This window comes from Sylvia atricapilla, chromosome 14, assembly GCF_009819655.1.
Source record: "Sylvia atricapilla isolate bSylAtr1 chromosome 14, bSylAtr1.pri, whole genome shotgun sequence".
NCBI classification, from domain to species: Eukaryota; Metazoa; Chordata; class Aves; order Passeriformes; family Sylviidae; genus Sylvia; species Sylvia atricapilla.
Window position 1 is genome coordinate 15,406,215 of NC_089153.1, and position 16,054 is coordinate 15,422,268.

Below are 16,054 nucleotides of genomic sequence, written 5' to 3' on the forward strand. Positions count from 1 at the left end.
CCCCCTATGACTGCTTCACCCTTGGTGACCGTCATGACCCTTACCCCGTGTCACCCTGCAGGGTCTCCCCTTGGATGGGGCTGTTCCTTGGGATAAGGGGCAGCACTTTGCTGCCACAAGGTTTCAATTAATGGTGGCCCCCCTGAAGCAGTAATGCACCGTGAGCAGAGGGCAGCAGGACTCTGTCCTGGCCCCACAGCACACCTGGGACAGCCCAAAAGGGGCTGTGATACGGATGGACATGCCCCAGAAGGGACCACAGCAGCCACAAGCATCCCAACATCACAAGGCCTCATACTTGTCATGCCTTAACACTGACCCAGAACATTCAGCAGGATACACTGAGGGTCATCTGTGGCACTCAGGGCTCAGCCAGCATCAGCTTTTTTGCTCTGGGGAGCAACTCCAGGCCTTCCCTGCAGGACAGGAGCACCAGCAGAGCCCATGGCAACCCAGAAACGATGTCCCCACTCCCCTTCTAACAGCCACCAACCCTGGATGGCTTGGAGCAGACTCCCCCCTGACACGAGAGCGATACAAAGCACAGCAAATCTTTACACTTAACAAAAGGTTAAAAATTTAAATACTCTCCAACTTTAGTGCAAGGCAAGCAAATGATACCACAGGTCCAAGTAGGTGCTCAGCCCCCCTGGGGGGCCTGGCTCAGAATGAGCAGAGGCGGCAGCACACGCACACACGTGTGCACAAACACACACAGAAGAGACGAGTTATTGCTTGGGACACAGCGGGGACAAGTGTACACAAGAGGGGACAGGACAAGCTGAATGGAGAGGTGGGTTGGTCCCCACATTGCTCCCCACAGAGGGCATCTGCCCCTGGGTGCAGGAGCTCTGCTGGCTCCCCAGAACCCCTGGGGACACACACTAAGCTGGTCCCAGCCCACTCACTCTTGGGTCACAGCTTCACATGACCCCGGGAAGGAACATTCCCTTTATCACAGTTTTGCTCCCCGAGAGCAGGGTCCTTTATGTACTGCTCCTCCATCACTGAGCTGGGCCTGGGGATAGCCACATCTCTGGAATGCACAGGTCCAGAGCTGGTGGAACTGTGCTGTCACCATCCTGCAGTGTGCTGGGGATCAGACCAACCCTTTGGCCACAGCAGCAGCAGGTGCCCGGGAGTGGCTGTGTCCCGCCGTGCCAGTGGTCTGGAGAGGGGCTCGGGATCAGCTCGCTGGGGCTGGCAGCACGTGTGAGATGAGGCAGGAGGCAGCAGGATCCAGCAGACAGGGACACGAGGACAAGGCAGTGATGCTCTGCTGCCAGGACACAACAGGAGACGCTTTGGCACAGTGCTTTCCTGTGCCTCGGGGCTGAGCAATGGACTCCGCTGGAGCCAGGACACCTCAGCACGGCCAGAAAGGTCCAGGAAAGATGATTTAGACACTTCAAGGCACAGAAGGCCTCTGTCCAGGACTCCCTGGAACAAAGCTGGGACTGTCGCTCCTCCCAGAGGAGGACATTTGTGCCTGTGACAGAGTGGGGGCAGTGCAGGCCCCCACCCATAGGTTAAAAACCGACATGTGATATGTACAGACCGACATATATAAATATACATCAAACCTGCGGTGCTGCTTCGGCACCGTGGAATGTGTCAGCAGAGCTGCTCCAGCCTGGCCTTGGCCCACGCTGGCACGATCCCTCCCTCCCACCCTGGGCCTGGGCCGGGAGCGGCAGCTGGAGGCAGCAGCACCATCCCAAGTGGCAGATTTGGAAGCGTCCGGGTTTTGTCTCAGGGCTTGCCCATGGTCAGAGGCAACCTGAGCCATGTGCTGCTGCCAGCCTTGGAATCATCCTCAGAGTCTTCAAATACAGACGTATAAAACTGTAAACAAATCCACCTTGTGGGGCCACTGAGACCGTGTCCTTCAGGCTGGGCACTCACTCGGGAGAGGCAAGGGGGTCCCAGGGGCTGGAGACCAAGCTGTGCTCTACAGCCGGGTGGGCTCTTCCTCGCTGTCGCTGCAGTTTCCACAACAGTCCTGAAGTCAGAAGGGCAAGGAGAGGGAGGAGGGAGGGAGAGAGGAGCACAGCAAGCAGAGGGTGAGCACGGTCACAACAACCCAGCCTACAGCTGCCCTCTGGCAGGGATGGGCCAGGCCCCCCTCCCAGACTGTGTGCAGGAGAGCTACATGGAGGCAAGGGGCTGGAGGGGACCCCCAGACTGCAGAGAACAGTCCAGCTGCATCTGGAGGTTCAGGCCCTGGCAGACAGACTGGTGAGCACGCAGCTGGCTAGCTCAGAAGCTGTGAGGAAGCTGGGCTCCAGGGACTGCAGCCACCCAGGGACACAGCTCAGTGCCAGCACAGACGCTCGGCCCCGCTCAGGGCTCAGCTGGCCACGAAAGCAGCTGAAGCCCTTTTTGCTGAAATGGGAGTCTGACCACGGGGCAATGCCAAACCCTTCACAGTTTCTCAACCCTTCTGTGTGCCCCAGACATCCGGAGAGGAGTGAAGGAAACTTCCCACAGCCCCCTGGGAGCAGAACTCCCAGCAGCGGCAGTGCAGGGGCAACTCTGGCTCAAGCTGAGGGCAAGGCCTCCCCCACAAAGGCAGCAAGAGCAGGGATGCTGGATTAGTGGCTCAGGGGGCAGTTAGAACAACAAGCAGGTTGTGCTCTGCCAGGGGAAGGGAATAGGCACTGAAGGATAACACTCCTCTTTCCCAGATCTTGCCATGTCCGTGGGCCACCGGGTATTTCCCTGAGCAGAGCAGCCAGGAGTGACTGCTCACCTCTGGAAAGAGAAAACACGCGGGAAATCACAGCTCAACCCCTTCTACAAACAGCTGTCCATCCTCTGGCAGGTCCTGCCTGCCTCGGGAAGGGCTGGGTATCCCCAGCGCTGGCTCTGGCTAGGGCAGCCCACTGAACTGCAAAGCACAACTTGGAGCTTGCCAAGGAGCAGGAGTCAGTACCAGGTGGCTGAGTGGGTCCAGAGCCAACCATGCTGGAGTTCTACAGCTGCACACAGCTGCTGAGAGGCAGCAGCCCAGGCTTTGCCAGGCCTGGAAAGAAGGCAAAGACTGTCCTGGGCAGAGGAAACAGGCAGACAAGCAAACCCACAGCAGCTGCAACATGTTTCTTTTCTCCTCATCCCTCGAAAGAGCTGCTCTCTGCCTGGCTCAAGATCTGGCAGAAGTGCTCTGGGGAGCCCAGACAGCCCATTCTAAGAGCAAGGACTTGTTCAGGAATGGTATTATTCATGTCAGAAGGGAGATGATTTAATATTTTAGCGTCTTCAGCATCCCTCTGCCTGGGTGATTCCAGCATGTTTAGCGAGGACACTCCTTCCCAGCCTCCTTGACTCCCCCAGCATGGGGAGTGCCAGCCAGGCAAGGGCTGGGTCCCTGCAGCCTTGCATGGGTGCCCCTGTGTCTTGGTTTGGGAAAAGCTGGAGCTTCCCTTGGAATGGAGAATGTCCCCAACACCCTGAAAGCTCTAGGGTGTGGCCACCCAACACTAGGGGAGACTGCTCACTGCCCTCTTGTGCCCACCTCCCTGCCAGACCTGCCTGGCACAGGCAGGAGCAGGATCACTGTTGCTGGGAGACTGCCTGGGGGGGAAATGCTGGGCAAACCCTTACCTGTCTGCTGAACAAGCGCTGGAGTAACCCTTTTTTAGGCTGAGGAGAAGGCTGCCCTTTCCAGTCCAGGTCTGGGGGCACTGTGCCATCTGTGCTAAAGACATTCAGCTCCTTAAAACACTCTGTCTCGATCATCTGGAAGAGGGAAAGGAAGGCTGCAGCAACTGCCACGTGGAGCCCATCACTGAGGGCCCAGCAGAGCATGAGAGCAGTGGGGACAGCATGGGGACACTGCCCTCGGCCATGGTGGGCACAAGCAAGAGCAAAGACCTACCTCGTTCTGCCAAGGAATGGGCACACTCCCTGTAGCAAACTTCTGGTAAAAGTCGTTGTCTGTGGGCTCCAGCTCCACTCCTTTCACCGTGGAGAACTGCTCGATGTCCAGAACATCCTTGCAGTAGATGGCCTGGGGCTGTGCAGCACAAAGATTGCTCTAATGCCAGGCTCCACCTTGATGCCACCACCTCCAAGTGTTGCTCATGGCCAAGCCAAGGCCACCTTTCCCTGCAGCCCAGAGCTTGCTGGACCCCCATTCTGCCAGGTCCAGGGAAGGGCCCCATCTCCCCATGCCAGGGCTCCCTCTTCCCTTGACACCAGTGACTGAAAGGGTTAGGAACAGATGGGCACTTACATCTGGCTTGAAGGGAGGGTCCAGCATGCCTGCTTCCAGCCTCTTGAAGTTGAGGTGCTTGAAGAGAGGGTGTTCCTTCACTTCCTTGGCCCCAGCTCCTCGGCACCCCAGGCGCTCCAAAGGGTCTTTGCACAGGAGCTGTGACACAAAGGAGATCAATGTCCTGGGTGAAGGGTGCTCTGTGCAGGAGCAGCCCTGGGCTCCTGCAGGGTGTTCTAGGGAGAGCACAGGCCTGCTAAGGCAGCTGGGCAAGGAATGAAGGCACTCGGAACCCTCCTGTGCTGCCTTATCAGAGACAAGGGAAGCTTGCTGTCACCTCTGCAGGGAGCAGCCCCGATGTGCTGCTGCTGCTGCATGCACAGCAGTGTTGGGAGTGAAGGGACAGGGCTGCCCAGCCGTACCATGGTGCAGAGGGAGCGGGCACAGGGCGAGAACTTCTCCGAGTACTCCTCCTGCACTTCCTTCACCAAGCGCTCCACCTCCTCCCGCTTGATCTTCTTCTTGCGCTGCTGGAAGGGCGACTGGCCCTCGATCATCTCGTACACCAGGCAGCCCAGAGCCCACCAGTCCGGGCTGAACGTGTAGCGCTCGTTCTTCACCACCTCCGGAGCTGCCAGGAGCAGGGGGGAGGGATGTGTGAGGGCAGGGAGAACAGTTCACATCTTTGGAACCACTTTTTGCTTAAACGAGGGTCACTTACCCATGTAGCCAACTGTTCCCACCCGGCCCTTGATTGTTTGGCCCTCTGGCACATGCACAGCTAGTCCCAGGTCTGAGATACGGATGTGACCTGCACAGAGGAGGGGACAAGGAGAAAGTCAGGGTTTGAAGCTGCCAAAAACACAGGGTAAGCCTGGTTCAAGCAGAGTAAGAAAAAACTCAGGCTCATGCCTCCTATTCACCCTGCACTCACCATGGTCATCCAGTAGTATGTTCTCAGGCTTCAGGTCCCTAGGAGGGAAGGGACTTGATTAACAAGAAGCCTGTTGTCAAAGCAAAAGACACAAGCAACAGCCACATCTGAACAAATCACAGATAAGCAACTTTAGGATGCAATGCCCCTGCCTTGGGCATGCAGATAACCTTCCCCTGACCCTCTGTCCCAGAGCTGACCCTGCAAGCTCTCTCCTCCGGGGCAGAGAGGTGGAACAAAACAACCTTCAACCCTCTGCAGTGAGCCTGAGGATGGTTCCCTCTTTGCAGATGCAGAACTCACTATGGGGCAGGCCATGACAGTGAGGAGGGAGGCTTATCTGCTCATCCTGCCCCAGGGCAAGGTAGGACCAAAAGGGACTTCCTGGCCAGTGTTAGCCATGCTATCCTAACACTGTACCGTACAGTCAATCGACTTGTTTTCCCTCTTCCCCAGCTCTTGAGCACATTGGGGCAGCCTACCCTCCTTTGTTCTAGTGTCAATACTGCCCAGGGAGTTCAGTGCCTGCCCTGAGACATTCACAGCATGATCACATCCTGTTCTTGGCGATCATTTACCAGCACAAGGAAGCCAGACTAAGGTCTCCCTTTCTCAAGATCAGCTTTCTGTTCCCGATTCCTCTCACTCAGCTCAGTGCTGCTTTCAAGACCGAGCTTATTTTCTTGAGCAGACAGACTCAGCTGGGCTGGTAAGAGCAGCAGGAACCTTCTTGATGCTGCAGGCCCTACAAGCTCTCCCAGCAGGGACCAGGCAGCACGCACCTGTACACTATCCTCTCCTGGTGCAAGTCCTCGAGGCCACAGCAGATCTCAGCAGCATAGAAAGCTGCCCGGGGCTCCTCGAAACCAGCCTCTCCCATGTGGTAGATATGGAACTTGAGGTCCCCTCCATTCATGAGGGTCAGCACTAGGCAGAGAGCATCTTTAGTTTCATATGCATAGGCTAAGCTCACCTGCAATTCAGGGCAGAAAGGCTGTTAGAAGACACAGCTGGAAGAGGGAGGTGCCCACACTCCCATGGACACTTTGCCACCCAAGCAGCCACTCACAGGCTCGGGGCTGGGCCTTTGCCAGCAGAGGAACTGGGCGAATCCAGGGAGGACATGGCAGCACCCAGCAGTCCCAGCACACCCCCAGCTTTCCTTGGACAGGGAGGACACTTTCCCTGAGCCAAAGCTGCTGTCCCTCAGGGGCAGGCAGCATGCAACAACATTGGGTTGTTGGTTCATCAGCATCTGATGAACCCTCTGCAAAAAGGGGTTCAGGCTTTCCACACCTCAGTGCACCAAGGCAGAGCTCCCAATCACACAGCTCAGGGCTGGCCTTCTCCCCATCCCACTGCCTGGAGAGACACTTATCACTGTTTACTTGTGCCCCAAAAGTCACAAAGGTGCCTGTAACACCAGTGGGTGTTTGGGGCTGACTCTGGGGGCATTTACAGCATGTTGTTTGAGGCAGTAAATCATCTTCCCCAACAGTAAAGGTCTTGCCAAGACCCAGCCTTGTGAGATATGTGCAGCTATCAGGACCCTGCACCATGGGCAGAGCCTGCTCCTGGCCTCTCCACACCAGGTGAGGAGCACAGAGGTGCCAGGCTGGCTGGTTGGAGAAAGAATCCAGCATTGCAGCAAAGTGAGAGCAATTCCTATGTACTTACTACAAACCTACTGTTCACTTTTTCCAGGATCTGTTTTTCATTCAGGGCCATGGCTTCTCCCTTCCTCTTTTTGATCCGTTTCTTCTCCAGTTTCTTGCAGGCATACATCTTCCCTGTGGCACGCACTTGGCAGGCACACACCTGGAGGGAGGACAAGGCTCAGCACCCTCCCACTGCCATTTCCAGAGCGGGGATCTAGATTCTGCTCTCAGGAAGAGGCACAGGAAAGCAAAGAAGCCCATTGTCAAAGCAAAGACACAGGTAACAGTGACAGCTCCAGATGTTACAGAGAAGAAAGAGCCAGCTGTAACGCTTCTAACATCTTTAGCAGCACCATGGCTGGTGCCTGAGAAGACAGAAGGCCATTCCATAAACAGAAGGAAGCCTGGCAGGAAGTTTTCAGGAGTGCAGTTTGCTCTGTCGAGGCACAGGCAACAGACCTGACTCTGCCCAGTTAGCAGCAGGCCCCACATGACTCGTGCTACCAACCCTGCACAGCACCTCCAGAGTGTTACCAACCCTGCACAGCACTTCCCAGGCCTCCAGCACCTGGAGAGAGGTGAGCTCCTGCCTCTCAGGGAGAGCTAACAGGTCACACAAGGCCCAGAACACAGCCCAGCATAGCCCCCACAGCTCACCCAGCCAGCAGCACCTGTCTCCAGGTGCTGGAGCAGCTTATGGCACCCTGATGGCCAACCTGGTCTGCCTCTGGCAGCAGGCAACAGTGGCTACTTGGTACCCTGAATGCAGAGGAAATGGTGGTTACTCACCTCCCCAAAACCGCCCTTACCCAGCACACGGTACTGGCGGAAAGTGTTTTTGGTCACTGGCTGCCTGTGAGGGAAAGGAGACCAGAGTGAGAAGTGAGCAATGAGAGAGCAGGTGCTGAAGCCCAAACCACCTCCATGCCCTGGCCTGACAGACTATGGCTCAACCCAAACCCCTGTTCAACTGGGCCTTGCTTCCCAACGAGGCAAGCAAGGCTGGGGCTGCTGCTGGTGCCAGTAAAGGTCTTGAGGGACAGCAAAGGCCAGGCTCTTGGCTCCTGCCAGGGCCCAGCATGGGGAAGGGCCCCTGAGGCAGGCTGTGTGAGGAGAGTGCAGGTTTCCCAGAGGTGAGGGGAGCGTTACCGTTCCAGCCATTTCCACTGCAGGAAGCGGTTGAAGTACAAGCTGTCGAGGTAGTCGGCAAAGGGAGCCACGCTCAGGTAGTCGTGGATAAGCCTAGGAGAGAGCAGAGCCAGCACGGCTCCTGAGAGCTGATCACAGCCCTGGAAAATGCCAGCAGCCCCAGGGAAGAGGAGGTGAACAGCCCCAAAAGACTGTTTACTTTGCCATCCCTCGCCCAGCCTGGTGCTGAATCACCCACATAGCCCAGAAAGCCTCGCTCCATGCTAAGCCTGATGCAAAAGGAAGGTGCGTTGGAGGCCACCACTGTGACAAATGCAGCGCCCTGGGACCCAGCTGGCACTGCTAATTGTGGCCTCTTGGCACCAGCCAGAGCTGCAGGACAAAGGGGGACAATGGGGCTTTGCAATTGCCCCTCTGCTCACAGGGCAAACGTGCACACAAGGCTGTAATCAGCTGCTAGCAACATTCAGCACCAGGCGCTGAGCTGTTCACTATCAGATGAATATCCAGCACAAAAGGCCACAGGGGATCCTGCTCGAGAGAGCTAACTGCCTTGGAGAGCTGTGCCAGGGCTGCCCAGCGGAGTGAGGAGCCTTAGACACAGTGTCTAGACTGGAAACACGCATCAAGGAGAAGCGGATGGGCTCTCCCCTTTCAGAGCTTGCCAAGAGCAGGCAGGGCCCAGCCCGGAGGCTCTGCATTCAGACACGACACTGGTTACCACACACAGAGCTAAGCCTCCCCAGAAGACTGCAGCAAATGTGTTGCCACAGCCCTGCACTCAGTTAGGCAACATGCTCCAGCTACTGTGCAGGGAGAGGTGAGGCTGAAAGCTTGGTTTGCCCAAGAGCTTCCGCTTCACACCCGGAGCCAGGACCTCGGCCACTGCTTCTGTGATGGGAACAGAGGTGACCTTAGACCCCTCCAGCAACAGCCAGAGTAAGCCAACCACAACAGCCACTTCTGTGGCCAGTGGGACAGGACAGCTGGCACAGACTACAGCTAGTGGCTCAGCCCGGCAGGACCCTACAAGATCCAGGCACAGCACTGGGAATGGCATTGGTACAGGGTCTTCCCAAATGGCAACTCTGACTGGGAGGCCTGGCAGAGGTTTCTGCAGCAGCTCGTGGCTCCCATGGCACAAGATATCCTTTCCTGGAGCTGAGCTGCAAAGTGCTGCCCCAAAACCCCCCAGGCCCCAGCCTTAGCACCAGCTCTCCCTCTCCCAGAGCAAGGGACCATGGAGGACAAGGTGAATCAGCTGCAGCATCATCCCTGTGCCACGTGTGACCTGCAGGCACAGCCCAGCCCTCCAGCTTACTTAGTGCATTCCTTGAAGAGCTCCTTGGAAGGCTCCTGCTCCAGCCTCTCACAACAGGCATCCACCAGTTGTGAAGGAACTTCAGGCACATGGTCCTCACTCTGGGGACAAAGGGATGGAGTCAGACATAGGGAGCAGAGCCCAAGGGCTCTGCTTTAGGGTCAGTGGGCAAAACAGTGTGGCAACTTGTGAGGTGGTTGCTAAGCATGTTGACTGTGGCAGGACGTGGGCAAGGTCAGCTGTTGGCTTTCCAACTGTTCTGCCCTTGCAGGCAGCAAACACAACCCTCTTACTCACATTTGGCTTCAAGTACTTTTCAATCAGGTGCTGCCCACATTCTTTCCTCTTCTCATCTGGAGCCACTTCGTACCCTGCCTGGAGAGAGCAAACAGTATGAGGGGCAGGTCCAGCCAGAGACCCAGCTTTGCTACTGGGCAACAGCTGTGGAGCAGCAACACCCTCTGCCCAAAGCTCCCCGTGCTTTCCTTGAAAACCAGATCTCCAGCAAACATCTCCCTAAGCAAAGACCCAGCCCTATCAAGGCTCTGACTCACAGGTTTTTCCTACAAGAAAACCCTATGTGCCCAGAAGTGCCTGCTGGAGCACCCAGCCAACCAGTTTGTGCCCAGGGTGTCAGGAACATCCCTGTCTCCCCCAGGGAAGCCTGATGGGCTTTGCTCTTACCACGGCATCCAGGAACTTGACGCAGCGTGAGAGCTCGGGGCGTGTCTCGCAGAACTGCCGGAAGAGCATTTGCCCAATGGGCTGCTTCTCGCACAGGCTGTGGTAGTCCCGCTCTGCAAACGAGGAGAAGGTCACACTGCTAAATCCCAAAGGAGCAGTCCCAGCCCACCGCCCTGGCCAGGCAGCAGTGGGGGTGCTGTGACTCCTCAGCTGGGCTGCTGACAGGTCCCAACAGCCTGAGACTCTCAGGAGAGTGAAGCGCACCCAGTGGGACAAGGGACATTGCTGAGGTTTTACATTCCCCTCTTCCCTGAAAGAGGACTGACCTGCTGTTCTGTTCAGCCTGAACCTCTTGTTCCTAGCAAAAGACCTCAGCTGCTTGCCTTAAGGCTTTCTCCTCTCTCCACAGAGATCAACCAACTACTCCAGACACACAGCTTTCCTTGGAACATGAGGAACACACCAAGCTTATCTCAAGGCAGATCTTCCAGGCCAAGAGTTGTTCTGATGACTCCACCAAACCACTTGTGTTCCCAAAGACCCTGCTGGAAGCAGCAGCATCAAAATGGGAGGCACCATTCCCACAGATGCTTTGCTGATGTGCACACAGGAGTCACAACTCCCCACTCCATGTGACAGCCACTCTCTTGTACATCAACTCTTGCAGATTCCTCCCACCCCTCTCTGAACTCTGGCAGCCCAGGCGCAAACCCCTTTGACTATCCAGAGCACTTCCAGCTCTCTGCTTTTTTCCTCCCCTTCCACTCACAAGATGTTGTCTGATGGCAGGCCAGAACACATTTCTGTGACAGCCACTGCCACCGAGGGCTGTGGGCTGCCTGCAGTGCAGACGTGCAGCCACCCAGGGGATCCCAGCGCTGGGTACTCCCAGCCCTCCCCTCCCTGTGCAGCAGTTTCTCCCGAGGAAGCTGCAGCTTCCTGAGGGTGCAGGAGAGAGCAGAGCCGGGCAGGCTGTGGTGGGGGAGGAGGTGGCCCCACCAGCTCTGCCGCACCAGCTGGTTTCCTTGTGTCTGCAGGGGAAGGAGTTCCCTCCAGCTGGGGAGGGCCAGAATTTGCTGTCGGCAAGATCAAAAGCTTTCAGCTGCCCTGGTTGCTGCCCAGGCTCACACGAGGTTACTCCCTGTGGTCAGGGCACAAAAAGCTTAATTCTGCAGTGGGCAACCAGCCCGCCGTGCCCACAGTCCTGCCAAGACTCTGGAATAGGAAAGAAACGCCTTTGCAGCAGGCTGTGAGGTGAAAAGAAAGACACCCCAGCCAAAGAGTGCCCAAGCACAAGGAACAGGGTCATCTCTCCCATGGGAAAACCAAGCAAAGCTGCTGCCACCTGGGTCAGAGCACTGCTCACGTGCCTCTCCGAGGGGAAGTGAGACATGAGTGGTGACAGCCAGTGGTTGGGAAGGACTTGCTTCCCAAATCTTCGCAAGGTCACTGTCCTGGATAGCCGGACAGCAGACACAGAGACCACCAGCACTCACTGCAGCAAATGGGTGAAGTTCAGTGCTGGAAAACACCATCACAGCCACGGGAAGGATGGCTGCAGGCACAGGATGGACAAAAACTGAGGGAAAGCTCTGCTGAGGGCATCGCAAGCCAAAGAGGCAAAAAGGGTTTGGATGGTCAAGATGGGAGCTGCAAGGAGAGCCCAAGCCAGAGCCCTGCTCTTCTCCAGAGAGGCAGCCAGCAGCAAATCCAAGGCTGGGGTCTCCATTCAGTCACATCTGGCTGTGAAGCCAGCCCTGAGAGATGGTGCACAGGTTGTGTGGCAGAGGGAGGTGGGGACAGCCTGCACTGTCTGCTCTGAGCTTGAGGGTTACAGCGTGGATGAGTGAGGTTGAGTTTTTTCTATGTACTACAGTTCTGTGGGGCCCAAAGGACTGCCAGGACTGGAGAACCTGGGCAAGGCAGAACTGGGAATGTGAGCTGCAGAAACTTCCCAAACCCATTTGTTTCAGTGGCACCTGCTCTGAAACAAGGCCAGCATTGTGCCACTCTCTAGCTGGCAGCTGAATCCAGACTGAAAACTTAAACAAGCTCTCCTCTTCCCAGGATGCAAAGCACTTGCACCCTCTGTGCCCCAAAACAATTTCACATGATCTCAGGACCAAGCCTGCTGCACAAACAACATTAAAACCATGAAGAGTACAAAGTACAGAATGAAAATGACAGGCCAAGCCCTACTCAACATCAGTTCTCATCCACTCCACACAGCAAGAACACAGTTTGCCTGAGAAGAGCTACTGCTTGAATGTTAGAAGCTGAGGTCTGTGGAGCTGAGCTGAATCCAGCCAGGGAGAACAGAGAACATTAGCAAGACCTTTGTTATTTTTGCAAAGGCACCCCAGAGTGACACTCCAAAACTCTGCAGCATGGAGCAGGTCTGTCTGCACACAGAAGGGGATGTTCACTTAGTGAAGCTCATCACAGCACATCATCAGCCGCTTACCTACCCATTATTTCTTCCCTACACTCTGAACTCCAGGGAATCCTGGCTGGGATTTGCCCTGTTATATGTCCCTGACACTCAGCTTGGGGTGCACAACTCGCTTGTCCCCTTGGCTCCCACCAGGCCCTGCATCTCACCCAGGGTTTGCCGAAGGTCCTCGCAGAGGCTGATGTGGGGGAACTGCAGCATCTGGCGCCATTTCTTGCTCTTGCCTTTCCGGTTTCCTCCACCACCTGCAGGGCACACAAAATCAGCACCGTGAGTCAGGAAGCAAAGGTGTCTGACTGCAGCCTAGCCTGGCCTGAGGAAGGAGCCTCTCTCTAAGTCCAGGCAAGGAAAACAAGACCAAAGTGGTACGACCATCTCTGGGGAGACAGAAGTGTTGGGAGTCTCGGTTGGAAATGGACAGACCAACCTCTGGCTGCTGAACAAATCCCAAACAAGAACTTTAAGATCTTTCATGATGGGAGAATCCCACCAGGAGCAGGAGTGTCCACAGCCACAGCAGCTCTTCACTCCCAGGCCTGTCCCCAGCACCTCTGCATAACTAATCACCCCTCCAGGCCATGCCTTGCTTGGTGTGAAGCTCTTCCTACCGCAGTGAAGATGTTCATGCCATCTACTCATTCCAGACTGATTGCTTACTCCAGGGAGGGGTTCTCAGAGGGAGGACATGAAACTGGGAGACAGGAATTCCTGCTCTAATCCTGGCTCTACAGACAACTCGCTGCATTGCCTGGGGCTCATCACTTCAGTTTCCCACCTGTGAAGTGAGGACACTCCCACCTTTCTCCAGAGATAAGGCAGCCTCAGAAAATCCAGATCCAAGAACTAGGTATTATTCCAGCTTCAGCTGCTGAAGTAAATGCCCAGTGCTGTAGGATAGGGTGGGAAAGCTTCTAGATAGTCCAAAAAATTTACATCATAGCAAGGACTAAGTACTGATTGCTGGGATCAGCCAACCTCCAGGGATTGCTTTCCCAGTGCCAAGACACACAATTTCCCACCTTTCTTTGGAAATTCCTTAAATCACCCTCCCAAAGTGGTCAGGCCGAGAGTTGGGCCCGAGGCCCGGCCTTCTGAAATCACAGAGAGGGGGTTGAACATAATTTATCAGCTCTTGAGAAACACTTTCATTACACTTTCCTCCACTGCAGATGCAGCTCAGCCCCAAACCCTAGACACAGTCCCCTGGCATCCAGCTCCCTGAGCTGCAGGAGGACAGGCAGGTGGGATGGGGCCATCCTGGTCAGCCCCATGCAGTGCCAGCCCCAGATCCGAGCCCCTGGCATGCCATGGATCCCTGCACTGCATCTGCCCCGCACCAGCAGCTGGGCCGCACGATTGTACAAACTCAGGAAGGAAGTGACTCAAGGGTAAGCTGGGCTGGAAGAAACCAGCGGCGCAGACACCTTCTTGTCAGCGACAATGAAGCGGATGGGGGCAGCGAAATGAGGGCAGGGGAGGACAGGCCACCCTCACCCCAAGAGAGCTCAAAGAGAGGCACAGCAAAACCCCACAGCACCCGGAGTTTGCGTTTCCTTGAGTTGTTTGCTTTGAAAGGAGGCTCCAGCGCCCTTCATGCGCGGTCCTCCCCCGCCCTCCCAGCACCGAGTCCAGCGGGGAGCTGGGCTCCTGCACAGCAACTTCCCAGCACCCCTGCTTTGGGGATGGGCTGCCTGCACCCAGAGCTCACCAGGAGCAAGCTTCACAGTTGGGTGATAGATGAGAGCTGGTCTGTTGTCCCTCTGTCAGGGCAAGGGGGACAAGGATCCTTCACCTTCCGTGGGTCAGATCAAACATAGGGCATGGTCGTGCTGTGGCAGCAGCCGAAGGTGGTTGCCAGCAGCCCCTCAGCACATCCCAGCTCAGCTCTGCATTCCCACACGAGCCTAGGAAGCTCCAAAAAGTCCAGACTGGAGCAAAGAACCCAGGCCTGTTGGATTTGGCCCACCAAGCAGCTCTGTCCTGTCACAGAAGCTGTCTGAGCTCAACTCAGTGGCCACCATGGACACCCAGCCACAGGTGGGAGAGTCACGGATGGGCAGCATGGACAGCTACAGCTCTAACAGCCCAAGAGCCACCTGGCACAAGTGTGACACTGGGCTGTTTCTCCCTGCAAACTGCCTGCTGCTGCCAAGAGAAAGGCACCATGGAGCACCAGGAGCAGCAGTCGTCCAGCACCTCGTGCTGCATCGGTGCCAAAACTCCATTCCCCAAGGGCACAACAGGAGCCAGTCTCCGGGTCACTCCGTGTGAAGCTGGGCCTCGTGCCTGGAGGTCACAAACCCTGCTGCTTGGTTTTGAACCAAACCTTTTCATTGTGAACCCGAACGTCATGGTCCACCACGGTCACTGTGCCAAGAGTCCTTACACTTAGCCTGGTTTTCAAGCAGCTTGGAAATGTTTCTGCCCGTGCAAATTAAATTTCGCTGCTTTTTGTTCCCACAAATCTAATCTCCAAAGCCCTCTAACTGGATTTCAGCGGGTCTCTCAGACTCCAGGATGGCTCGGTGTGGCCAACTGCACACCACGGGACAGGGGGGACTGCACTTCCCCACCACATCCGTGATCTAATGAACCCATCGATGCCTGGCTGAAGCGGATCTTCTGTGCAAAGGACCAGGTTCCTGTGTGAGACTTCCCATCCCCTCCTGAGGCTTCTCCACGCAGCTCGCCTGCATCTTCAGGACAGCCCTGTTGCTCGCAGGCTGCATCCCACACGGGGGCTGGAACTGAGCGTGGCCCTGGAGCGGTGGGAGCGCCGCGGGCCCGAAGCAGAGCTCCGGGAGCCCCGCAGACGCCGGCCGGGGATGGTGTGAAAGCGGCGGACGGGTGGGGCTCCCCGCCGCAGTTTCGGGATCGGCCCGTGTGTGGGAAGCAGCAGTTTACCGGACTGGAATCAACTTTTTTTTTCCCTCCTACGGCACCCAAAACTGCCTCTTCTCTGTGCCAGAGGAGCTGGAGCAGCCTCTGGAGTGGGAGGAGAGGCAGATGGGGCGATCAGCACCGGAGAGGCAGCGAGGCCGCCCGGGAGGGAGCTCACCACCCCCGGGGCGAGCACAGCACCGGGCAACCCCTGCGCCGGACGGGGGAAGCCGAATGCCTGTGCCCAGCCCGCGCCGCCGCCTCCCCGCTCCCAGCCCAGGCCGCGATGCCCCGGGAGGGACGGCCCCGGCCGAGCCCCGGGGCGGCACCGCCGGGGCCAGCAGTCCGGGCCTGCCGCCCCGCCAGCTCCAGTACTCGGCGTCGCTCACCTTCGCGGGCCTTGAGCAGGACGGTGTTGGCGACGATGTTCTCCAGCTCCATGGGCCCGCGGGCGCCGCCGCCTCCCGCCGGCTCCGCTCCCCGCGCTCGGCCCGCGCCCGCCGCCCCCCGCCGCCGCCGCGAAGCCGCGCCCCCCGCGCCCCGCCCGGCCAATGCCTGCCCTCGCTCCTCCCGCGCCGCGCTTCCATTGGCCTATCCTCTAAGGAAGCCCCGCCCCCTCCACAGCGCCGCCGTCCTCCCGGTGGCCCCGCGAGGCGCGGCGGCCGGGGCGGGACCAAGGCAATGACGCCATCGGCGAAGCCCTGCCGGGACGAGGAAGCGAGCGCTGATTGGAGGGCGAGATGTCACTCAGAGGACACCGCGA

The 16,054-nt window shown here is 57.2% G+C and overlaps 1 protein-coding gene across 2 annotated transcripts; it reads right to left on the reverse strand.

Annotated features, from left to right (window-relative positions):
• Positions 1-571: 571 nt before the first annotated feature.
• GRK6 (G protein-coupled receptor kinase 6) lies at positions 572-15,822 on the reverse strand. Of its 2 annotated transcripts, none has more exons than XM_066329347.1 (16): positions 15,681-15,822; positions 12,561-12,656; positions 9,960-10,072; positions 9,573-9,650; positions 9,276-9,376; positions 7,955-8,047; positions 7,595-7,658; positions 6,825-6,965; positions 5,930-6,120; positions 5,148-5,185; positions 4,935-5,024; positions 4,636-4,844; positions 4,235-4,372; positions 3,878-4,015; positions 3,604-3,738; positions 572-2,002 (listed from the first exon to the last, which is right to left on the reverse strand). In XM_066329347.1, the coding sequence occupies exons 1-16, from the start codon at positions 15,730-15,732 to the stop codon at positions 1,952-1,954; spliced, it is 1,728 nt and encodes a 575-aa protein (XP_066185444.1). In that variant the 5' UTR covers positions 15,733-15,822; the 3' UTR covers positions 572-1,951. The 2 variants fall into 2 exon arrangements, with proteins under 2 accessions (XP_066185444.1, XP_066185445.1); XM_066329348.1 differs by having other exon boundaries at positions 572-2,754.
• Positions 15,823-16,054: the final 232 nt, after the last annotated feature.